Source organism: Hypanus sabinus, chromosome 17 (assembly GCF_030144855.1).
Source record: "Hypanus sabinus isolate sHypSab1 chromosome 17, sHypSab1.hap1, whole genome shotgun sequence".
Classification (NCBI taxonomy): domain Eukaryota; kingdom Metazoa; phylum Chordata; class Chondrichthyes; order Myliobatiformes; family Dasyatidae; genus Hypanus; species Hypanus sabinus.
This window is the reverse complement of record NC_082722.1, coordinates 58,438,908-58,451,082: the sequence shown is the minus strand read 5'-3', so window position 1 is coordinate 58,451,082 and position 12,175 is coordinate 58,438,908. Positions and strand designations below refer to the sequence as shown.

Here is a 12,175-nt window from a genome sequence, read left to right as displayed (position 1 = left end):
GGTTAGGTTGTCTGTGAGGCACTGCCTGAAAAGAGCCGTCTTTGTTTTCTTGAAAGCTTCAATGTCGATCTTTTCAGCAGTGTTTTAGGGTAATTTTCTTAGGGTAATTTTCTTAGGGTAATGAAGTGAATTACATACTAATCAGTCCAGCAATCAGTACCTGCAATGGCATGGATGATATGGTGATCTGTGTAGTCCCTTATTTGGGCAACTATATAATTTTAATAGCATCAGGGCTCAGCGTGGAAAGTACTGGCATTCAGTATTGTGCTTATTTATCTGATAAAGCTATGAATCCCTTGAATGCAGACTAGAATTTATCAGTCATTTCTCCAGAGCCATAGAGGACATGATCTTCATTGAACAACAACTCCACCAGAAATGCAGAAACATTGGCCTCTTTCAACCTCACTAAAGTCCTTGATGCTATCAATCAAATATTGTGGAATGCACTGCTCAAATTTGGATGCCCACAGAAATGTGTCTCTTTTAACATTTGCTTATGAAGGCATATGAGTCATGATCCTAACAACAGATTCACAAGACAGCTAATCTTGGCTAGGGCAATGCTATTATTGCACCAGTGACCCAGATTCAATTCCATCTGTAAGGAGCTTGTACATTCTCTCTGTGACTGTGTGGATTTCCTCCGAGTACTCCAGTTTCCCCCATGTTCCAAAGATGTACGGGTTAGGGTTAGTAAGTTGTGGTCACGTTATGTTGGTACAGAAAGCACGGCAAGATTTGCGATCTGCCCCAGCATATCCTCGGACTGTGTTGGCCATTAACTCAAATGACACATTTCAATGTATGTTTCAATGTGACAAATAAAGCTAATCTTTTTAATCTTTAATTTCAGTAACACTGCTATCAAATAAGGCTGTGTCATTATTGAAATACTTTCTCAATCATACACAAAACAAAGTTGCAACTCTCCTCAAACAAGTTTACTACCAAAGTACACCCAACTTTAAGGTCCCTATGATACCCTGGAAAATGTGGACAACTTTCCCTATCTTAGGAATCATTTCCTACCAAATGGAGGTACTGATGATGAAATTCACAACTGCCTTCAATGTACCAGCGTGACATTGGTTAATTGAGGAAAATGCTATTTGAAGATCAAGATCTCAGACTGAACACAAAGGTCATGGTCTACTACTCAGTAGTAATGTATGCCCTCCTGGATGCATTTGAGATCTGAACTACAACTCAAGACACATCAACAATGCATTTTTCGCTGCAAATCCACTGGATAAGAAAACCAAGATCAATGTCTTCTTCCAGCCCAAAATATCCACTTCTGACACCCTGATTATATTCAGTTGACTACACTGGGCAGGCCTTGTCATGACTCTTGAAATAGACATTATTTAAACTCTACCAGAGTAACAGATTATCTCTTTCATCTTTAAAGATTAAAGGAAATTTTTCAAAGATGCACTCAAAGTCTCTTTGAAGTAACCAAACATCCTCACTGATGTTTGGGAATCTCAGAGTGGAAAAGGAACATACAGGATTAGATAGAAGATAGGTATGCTGAAGAGAGTGACTCCCCTCCACTACACTCCAAAGCTGTTCCACTATCTATAAGAAACAGCAGAGGCATGTTGGAATGCACGGCATCAGCCTGGACAAAATAATCTCCGACAACACTCAAGTAGATCAACATCATCCTAGGCAAACAAACCACAGTACTTATGTGGCTTCATTTATCCATTTTGGACAATGGATTTTCAAACACTGGTGATCGACAGGATGTTGATAATAAGGGATTTGGCAACGGTAATGCCTTTGGATAACAAGGGTAGATAATTCAATTACCCTGTATAATTGCCTATCAATTTTATGTCTTAAATGTTACTTACCACTTCTCAGTCTGTGTCTGAATGTAATTATGGTCAAGGAGAGGAATCGAGTGTGTTTCAAGTAATTTTTTATTTACTTTATCTTAGAAGTACGGTTTGAATTTAGCATTAAAAGTGATACAAAATATGTATTCTGATTACTTGCGTTGCTCCTCTCACTGTATCCTGAGAGATGGGGTCCATTTCCACTCCAGCACTTTCATCTTCTGCGATCGATGTCTCGGCTGTTACCGCTCGAGTGTTCGGCGAATCGATAGGTTGCGCCTTTGCCGCTCGAGTGTTCGGCGAATCGACAGGTTGCGCCTGTTGCCAGCGTGTTGCCGAGGGGAGTGAAGTCTGGTTTGGTTTCATTTGACTTCGGTGCAATCACTTACTTTTTATGAAAAAAAATGGCGAGGGAAAACACAATGAAACTGTCAAAGAACCTGCTAAGAATGAAGGTACGGTGTTGCCTGAAGGGTCTGGAGCCCAGGCCGGTTTACAACCTGAGCGTCTGGAGGCCCGGACCCCGCACATTCGGCACTTCACTGGGCCGCGGCCGGGAGCTTCAGACCGTGCGGGGAATCACACTCACTCATGGAGCACCTTAACAAATAGCGAAATGTGTCGTAAAATTAAACAGCAACCATGATCTCTGCATACCATAGCATGTAATAGCAAAATTGTTTCACATTTCAGCAACTTGCACTGGTTTGGCTGTCCATGTCTTAGAAATAAGAGCAGAACGTGATCATACCTCTACCGTGGGTGATCCTTTCTTCTTTTTTTTAAATGTCTTTTTCCAAGTTGTGATGATGGATCTTTTATCTGAAACGTTAACTGTTGATTCCCTGCTGTGTGCACTCTTGTTTTTACTCCATCTGCAGTAAATTACAAATCTAAACTTTATTCTGTGCATCTTGAAGTGAAAATAATGAACAAAACATACTACTGCAGTTCCATAGAACACATCACATTTTTTCCCTTACAGTTCCGGACTATATGGATATGTTGATTGTGGTCATATATGGATAGTGGGACTTCTCGACATGTACCAGCATAGCACCAGTACATTTGCACCAAGTCCTACCAACTGGGCACTTGCAAAAGTTTTTTGTGAGGTAGCCACAATCCCATCTCCTTATCCAAACTGTGCACATTATTGCCGTTTTCTATCAGTGTATTGCTGAGTGGTATTTCTTCAATAAGTTAAAGTGTTAGAAGCTGTTTGTATCTTGCAAAATATTGAGGAGGTTTTGATGGTAAGGTTAATGGAGCAAATTAAAGATTTGATCAGAAATAAAGGGTGTTTTGAGTGAGTCATTTGAAGGACCGTAGAAGAGAAAAGAAACTAGGAAGTCAAAAAGATGACATGAAATTACCTTGGCAAGCAGGATTGAGGACAATTCCAGAACATTTTGTATTAGTATATTAAAAGCAAATTGATAGTTTGGCCATCTGAGATGGAGTTCTACATGTAGAGCCATGAGATCATAATTAAATGCTTCTCATTGGTATTCACTAGGGAAAAGGATAGAAAGTTTGGGGAGGGGTATGCTGATATTTTAAAACATGTCTGTGCCATGAAGGAGGAAGTGTTATGCCTGTGGCACACATATTAAGGTGAATAAATCCCCAGAGTCTTTTGCTATAGAAAGTAAGGAAGACAATATTTTGGAGTTCTGAAGATTTTCTGAAGTTACAGAAGGATTTGGACAGATTGGTAGAAGAAATGAAAAGGTTGACTATTTTCTAAATGGAGAGCAAATACATGAAAACTGAGTTGCAGAGGGACTTGGCAGTCCTTGTGCAGGATTACCTAAAGATTAATTTGCAGGTTGAGTCTGTGGTGAGGAAGGCCAATGCACTGATAACATTCATTTTAAGAGGACTAGATTATAAAAGCAAAGGTGTAACATTGAGACTTTATAACGCACTGGTGAGACTTCACTTGGAGTACTCTGAACAGTTTTGGAGCAGTTATTTTAGAAAGGGTGTGCTGAAACTGGAGGGAGTTCAAAGGAGGTTCATGGAAAGGATTCCAGGTTTGAATAGGTTGTCATATGAAGAGCATTTGATGGCTCTGGGCCTTTATTCATGAGAATTCGGAAGAATGAGGGGTGACCTCATTGAAACCTATCCAATGGTGAAAGGCCTTGATAGAATGGATTTGGAGAGGATGCTTCCTATGGTGGGAGAGTCTAAGACCAGGGGACATAGCTTCAGAATAGAGATGCATTCTTTCAGAACGGAGATGAGGGATTTCTTTAGCCAGGGAGTAGTGAATCTGCAATTTTTTTGCCATGGGCAGTTGTGGAATCACATCTTTATGTACATATTTAAGGCAGATGTTGATAGATTCTTGATTTGTCAGGGCATGAAGGAATGTAGGGAGAAGACAGGACATTGGCACCCAGAAAAATGGATCAGCCATGATGAAATGGCGGAGCAGACTCGATGAGCCAAATGGCTGAATTCTGTTCCTATATCTTATGGTCTTATACTCAATTTCCAGCAGCTGTTTGGCCAATTGACTTCAGTGAAGTCATCATGACTTCAGTGTTTGACTTGATTTTTATTAGTAGGCTGCCATTTTCTTGTGCAGTGATGGACAAAAAAATGCCTTGAGCCACAATCACTGCCTTTAGCATAGGCTTCTGGTTGTTGCCAGGAGGTTGTTTGAACTGTAATTCTCAACTGTTGGCTTATCCAAATGACATCAAAAAGAATAATTCTTTAAAAAGGGATCAGGTAGAGCCAGACAAGAATGTTATTGGCATAGTTTTACTGCAAGCCAGAAAGACTGCAGATTTCATTATGTGGATGCTGCTTGATAGAATATGAGTAATTGAAAAGGCCATATATACTAGTGTACAGTTCAATATTGAGTACAATTTTGTTCTGCTTACCTAACAATCTTCTTGCCATGGAGGGAATGCAGCGAAGATTCATTAAATTGGTTCCAGGGTTGGTGGGTCTGGTATGAGGTGGAGATGAGTAGAATGGGACTACTCTCTAGAGTGGGGCTTTCCAGCCGTTTTATGCCATGGACCCCTACCATTATCCAAGGAGTCTATAGGCCCCAGGTTTGGAACCCCATGCTGTAGAGTTTAGAAAAATGAGAGATCTCATTGAAACAAAAAAAAATCAAAAAATTTAACAAGCTGGATGCTGGTTAATGTTTCCCTAGCTGAGAACTAGTGGGAGCACGGTTTTGAGAATTAGAATGATATAAAAAATGCTTTTAACACAGTGTGGTGAACTTTTACTCTTCAGGGCTATGGAAGCTCAGTTATTCTGTTAATTCAAAATAGATGCCTGATTATTAAAGATATCAAAAGATATGATGAGAATGCTGAAACATGGTACTGAGATAGAAGGTCAGCTGTGATCCTGATGGTTTTAATTTCTGATTTTCATGTGACTGCTGATAATACAATGCTGTTTCCTTGTCTTTTTGCTGGAAGTGGGTTTTTCATTGCACCAGTGCAAATATGCACTGGCGCATGTCACAATAAACTGAATTTTAAATGGCGGAACAGACCTGAAAAGCCATTTGGACTGTCTTTTCAGCAGATTTGTTAGAGAAAAATATGAGTTCTCAGTGGAGCTTCACTTTTAAAAAAATTGCTAAGTGTATTTGTCGACAGTGGCAACTCATTCAAAATGCTGAAGGAACTCTAGAAGTCAGGTAGCATCTATGGAGGGGAACAGACAGTCACCGTTTCAGGCTGACACCTCCTTCAGGACTGGAAGGAAGGGGACAGAAGCTAGAATAAGAAGGTCAGGGGAAGGGAAGGAGTAAAAGCTGGCAGATGAGACCGGGTGACAGGAATGGTGGGCGTAGCATTGGTACTTGCTACTAAAGTACAGAGAAACACTACTCTTAACTTTTATGGAATCCCTGATGCTAACTTGCTCTTGGGCGAGCTCAAGATCCTGTTTGATGATTATTGTGCTGCACAAAGAAATGCCATCACATTAACAAGTTGGAATGTATATCAGTAATAAAATAGCCAGAAAAAAAAGCTGCTGACAAGGTCTTTAAATATTTCTGAATACATTCTTCAGTCCACACTAAGGAGTACTGTGTGCAGTCAAATTGTTGAATTTATTTAAATCTTACATCCATCCCATCATGTGAGCAAGTAAAAAAACTTATGACTCCATCGCAATGTACAGGCATGTGAATTTATAGGTCTCATGGCTTGCAGAAAGAAGCTGTTTTATAGCCTGTTATGATGGAAGCAGCTGAAACAGTTTATGGTTGGGGTGACTGGTGTCCCTGATGATTTTCCAGGCCTTCTTTACGAACCTGCTGTTGTAAATATCCTCAATGGAGGGAAGTTCACATCCACAGATGCATTGGGCTGCCCATACCTCTCTCTGCAATGGCCAGCGATCAAGATTGGTGCAGTGATACAGCCAGTCAGGATGCTCGCGATGGTGCCCCTGGTCTTGAGAATTTGGGGGCTCACGCCAAACTTCTTTGGTCACCTAAGGTGGAAGAGACAGTGTTGTGCTTTTTTTTGCCACACAGCTGATGTGTACAGTCCGGGTGAGATCTTCAGTGATGTACATACAGAAGAACTTGAAACTACTCATCCTCTCAACTGCAGTGCTATTGATGTTGATCAGGGCAAGCCCGTCTTCATTCCTCCTGTAATCCACGCTCAGCTCTTTTGTTTTTTGGACACTGAGGGAGAGGCTGTTATCCTGGCACACTGTGTCAGGGTGTTAACTTCTCTGCAGGCTGTTTCATCGCTGCTGAAAATAAGACTGATCAGTGTTGCATCATCTGCAAATTTGATCAGCAGATTGAAACTGTGTGGCAGCACAGTCGTGGGTGTAAAGGGAGTAGAGGAGGGGACTCAGGACACAACCCAGTGGGGGGGGGGGTTACCTGTGTTGAGGGGCAGAGATGACGGTACCCATCTTTATCACTTATTGGCGATCTAATAGGAAGTCTAGGAACCAGCTGCATAAGGTGGGGTGCAGATGAAGGTCTCTGAGCTTCCTGTTGAGGCTGGAGGGAATTATGGTATTGAATGCTGAACTGTAGTCCAGAAACAGCATTCAAACGTATGCATCCCTCCTCCAGATGAGTGAAGACGGTGTGTAGTGCCGTGGCTATGGCATCATCGGTACCTGGTTCCATTGGTAGATGAATTGTAGGGTATTGCCTGGATGCATTTAAAGATTATTGATAATTGAGATAATTTAACAATATTTTAAACATTTATAAATCAAATTATTTGTGTGTTATTCAATTGAAGATAAATAGAAGTAATTTGAAACAATTAACCAAACACAATGAATTTTTTTAAAGTGTCACCTTATACCTAACCAACTTAAATGAAAATAAATAGTTTAGCAATTTTTATGCCATGCTTAACTTGGTACAGTTCAATGCACAGGTTCCCCAGAATAAATGGTGAAGAAATTATCAAATTTGTGATTTGCCACTGGGTTCCTGAAAGTGCGGCATTACAGCACTGTCAGGAAACTGCTGCGAGAGTTGGGTCAGCAAGTTCTGGAATTGCGTGTGCCCGTGGTCCAAAACTTGCTATTACTCAGGGGTAAATACCGACACTTTACCAGGCACAATTGGCATTTCTCACTAAGTTGTGTACTGATGAAGCAGGTGTTTCCCAATCTAAGAAAGCAACTGAATTGGCTGCATTGATCTCTTAATTAGCACATTAATTGCATGCAGCAGTTAGAAAACAAGTGCAACATTGTTTGAAAAACAAAGACATAGAATGCAAGTTAATCATCTGTGGACTGAACTGACAATTTCCTCTTTTAGGGATGTGGTCCTTTTATCAAAATGCTAATTTAATTTCATATTTCCACAATTTTAATTATTTGCTGCATTTTATGTTGCTCTAACATATGAAGTTCTATTTGATAATGTAGATTCAGTATCCTCTATGGGTAATCTCAATGATTGAGGTTTATTTATGGAGCTTTTGATTCCAAATTCCTGTACTTTCATCAAAAGTCAAAAATTATTTTGTGGTTTAAAAACCTTGTGCATTAAGGATGAGTCATGGTTATTCAGCTTTGAAAACCGAAAAATGAACACAAGAAAATCAGACAAAAGGAGGTTTTGATGGAAGCAAGTTTCTATCAAAATATAAATGACAGTGAATTGTACAAATTATGCTACAAGTCTGAGCTATTGTTGTCCTGCAGTATTCAATTCTAGAATCACTTATAGGAGTTGAAAGTATGCTCTATTTGAATGGAAAGACAGAAAATCTGATCAATGGAATGGTTACCATTTTGTCTACTTGTTACTTTTAACATTTTATATGTCGCTCCTGGATCATTCAAAGCAATATGAATTCAGTAGATGTTTGATTACTGTAAACAATATATTCATTCATTGTGGGCTTCTAACCAAGCTAACTCTTTAAAAAGTGATATTTGATTAATACGTTTTATATGTATGCTTCATCGCTCAGTAATTGATTTGTCTTAAAGTTTATGTCTTAAACATATGAGGCATTTTCAAAGCTAACGTTGCTTGGCAAAAATTGTAAAACCATCAGCATTTCATTGCATTTGTATCATCAGCTGTCGGTATGCATCAGAAAGCCATACTATTTATCATTCCACTTATTTTTGATCATGTAGGTGCAACATGATTAAATAGCAGATTTAGAAAAACAATTATTTCTTGATTTGTTATAGAATGAATCTATTTAATACTAAAAACGTCAATTTCTTTTATAATTCCATGGCAATAATTTTTGACTAGTAGTTATCTCTGCATTTTTAGAGATACTTTTCAACCGAGAACAGTATCAGTGAATATATCCCGCCACTGAAGTATCATTTAACTTAGCTATATCGTAAACATTCTTTCAGGAGCTTAGCTGTGACAGCCCAATCATACTATGTTAAGATCTTTTACTTATTCTGTATCTGCCATTTCCAGTTCTATTTTTGGAAGTATTATCCTGTTACCTATTAAGATTGTAAACATAGCCTGCAGTTTGCAGATAGAAGTGCCACTGCATCTCATATTTTATGTCATCTTCCTAAATGTTAGTGTGTTAGCTACAGCTTTTCCACTTATTTCCTAATCTGCTTGAGCTAACCTACATGATCGTTTGTGTTATTCCACTGAAGATAAATGATCCAATTCTTAAAAATATGGTTGATAAAATATTACATACTCTTTAATTTGGAAAAGGAATGCACTCCTGTGGGAATATTTATTGTATATTTTTATATTATCTGCCGGCACAATAACAAAAATTTTACCAGTTCAAGGAGTCTAGCATGATTAAGTCAAGTTGTAGCATGATTAAACAGTTGATTTGAAATAAATCTTTTATTGTAAAATGGGATACAAAAGATTTAGATCCTTGTGTTGTACATGACCTGCTATCACTAAGAAACTTCAAAGTTGCTGTACTGTCAGAGTGTTGTAAATTTGGCAGAATTAGTAGAATTTCACATTATGACAAGGCATGCAGGGGTGAGATAGATCAGCTAGTTGAGTGGCATTGCATAGAGTCATTGAAAAGTACAGCATAGAAACAAGCTGTTTGGGTTATCTAGTCCGTGCCGAACCATTTAAACTGCCTCCTCCTATCAGCTTGCTCTGGAATCATAGCCCTCCGTACCCTGCCATTCATGTTGAGAGCAACATCAGTAAGAGCAAGAAATTTTTTGTGAACTTCAGGAAGGGAAGTCGTTGGAACACACACCAGTTCTCAATGAGGGATCCAAAGTGGAAAGGGTGAGCAATTTCAAGTACCTGGGTGTCAAAATCATCTCTGTTATGCTAATCCCAGCATACAGACCGCTCATCAGGTGCTCCAGACCGGTTCAGAAGCAGGTGAAAACCTGGCCAACAGGAGCCATCTCTGCTCTTCAAGGCTGCTTTGAGCACACTGACTGGCACATGTTCAGGGAGGCTGCAACCGATGGCGACTACCAACTTAGAGGAGTACACAGCATCAGTGACCATCTACATCAGAAAGTGCATTGATGATGTTACTCTGTCCAAAACCATCACTATACGTGCCAACCAGCAGCCATGGATGACTGCAGAGGTGCGTGCGCTGCTGAGGTCCCGTGACTCCGCCTTCAGAGCAGGCGACAAGGCAGCCCTAACAACAACAAGGGCCAAACTGTCCCGAGCCATCAGAGGGGCAAAGCGTGCACATGCCCAGCGAATCCACAGTCACTTCCAGGATAGCGGTGACACGCGGCGCATGTGGAAGGGCATCCAGGACATCACCAATTACAAGACAACATCACCTAACTGTGCAGGTGATTCCTCTCTCCCAAATGCGCTGAATAACTTCTACGCCTGGTTTGAGGTGGAAAATGATGTGGCAGCAAGGAAGTCCACCCCTCAATCAGGTGTTGTGTCTCTCCATGGCCAACATGAGAAGAACCCTGTGCAGGGTCAACCCACGGAAGGCTGCTGGACCAGACAACATCCCTGATAGAGTGCTTAGAGGATGTGCAGACCAGCTAACAGATGTTCTCACTGACATCTTCAACATCTCCCTGAGTAGCGCCACCATTCCAATGTGTTTCAAGGCCGCCGCCATCGTCCCCGTGCCGAAGAAGTCTTCAGTGTCCTGCCTAAGTGACTACCGTCCCATTGCATTTACATCCATCATCATGAAGTGTTTTGAGAGGCTCGTCATGAGGCATATCAAGACCCTGCTGCCCCCTCACTGGACACCCTGCAGTTTGCGTACCGTCCCAACCGCTCAACAGATGACACAATTGCCACCACCCTCCACCTGGCCCTAACCCACCTGGACAAAAAAGACACATACGTTTGGATGCTGTTCATAGACTTCACTTCAGCATTCAACACAATCATCCCTCAGAAACTGATTGGAAAGCTGAGCCTACTGGGCCTGAACACCTCCCTCTGCAACTGGATCTTAGACTTCTCCGGATCGGGAGCACCATCACACTGAGTGTGGGGGCTCCCCAGGGTTGCGTGCTCAGTCCACTGCTGTTCACTCTGCTGACCCACGACTGTGCTGCAACACACAGCTCGAACCACATCATCAAGTTCGCTGATGACACGACAGTGGTGGGTCTCATCAGCAAGAACAACGAGTCAGCTTACAGAGTGGAGGTGCAGCAGCTAACGGACTGGTGCAGAGCCAACAACCTGTCTCTTAATGTGAACAAAACAAAAGATATAGTTGGCACAGAGCAACCACTCCCCACTGGACATTGATGGCTCCTCTGTAGAGATTGTAAACAGCACCATATTTCTTGGTGTTCACCTGACAGAGAATCTCACCTGGTCCCTCAACACCAGCTCCATAGCAAAGTAAGCCCAGCAGTGTCTCTACTTCCATCTCCCACCCCCCATCCTCATCACATTCTACAGGGGTTGTATTGAGAGCATCCTGAGCAGCTGCATCACTGCCTGGTTTGGAAATTGCACCATCTCGGATCACAAGACTCTGCAGCGGATAGTGAGGTCAGCTGAGAAGATCATCAGGGTCTCTCTTCCCGCCATCATGGACATTTACACTACACGCTACATCCGCAAAGGAAAAAGCATTATGAAGGACCCCATGCACCCCTCATACAAACTCTTCTCCCTCCTGCCGTCTGGGAAAAGGCTCCAAAGCATTCAGGTTCTCGCCACCAGACTATGTAACAGTTTCTCCCCTTAAGCTATCAGTCTCCTCAATACCCCAAGCCTGGACTGACACCTTGCCCTATTGTCTTGTTTATTATTTATTGTAATGCCTGCACTGTTTTTGTGCACTTTATGCAGTCCAGTGTAGGTCTGTAGTCCAGTGTAGCTTCCTCTGTGTTTTTTATTACGTAGTTCAATCTAGTTTTTTGTACTGTGCCATGTAACACCATGGTCCTGAAAAATGTTGTCTCGTTTTTTCTATGCACTGTACCAGCAGTTATGGTCGAAATGACAATAAAAGTTGACTTGAAAATCTCTGAGGATCTTTCCTGAGCCCCACATATTTATGCAATTACAAAGAAAGCATCTATATATCATTAGGAATTTAAGTAAGTTTGGTAAGTCACCAAAGACACTCACAAATTTCTACAGAGATACCATGGAGAGCATTGTCTGGCATGGAGAGTTCACTGCACAGGATCGGAAAAAACTGCAGGAAGTTGTATACTCAGCCAACTCATTCATGGGCACTACCCTCCGCAGCATCTAGGACACCTTCAAAAGGTGACACCCGTCATTAAAGACATCCTCACCCAGAAGATGCCCTCTTCTCATTACTACCATTGAGGAGGTACAGGAGCTGGAAGACACACGCTCAGTGTTTCAGGAACTATCAGAAGTCTAA

General features: G+C 41.3%; 1 protein-coding gene across 1 annotated transcript in view; it reads left to right on the top strand.

Moving 5' to 3' along the window:
• The first annotated feature begins 2,135 nt into the window (after nucleotides 1-2,135).
• mphosph6 (M-phase phosphoprotein 6) overlaps nucleotides 2,136-12,175 on the top strand; it is a 45,288-nt gene continuing 35,248 nt past the window's right edge. The window contains exon 1 of the mRNA XM_059993153.1: nucleotides 2,136-2,308. Within this exon, the coding sequence (XP_059849136.1) occupies nucleotides 2,258-2,308 (51 nt within the window). The 5' untranslated portion in view covers nucleotides 2,136-2,257. The remainder of the gene's footprint in view (nucleotides 2,309-12,175) is intronic.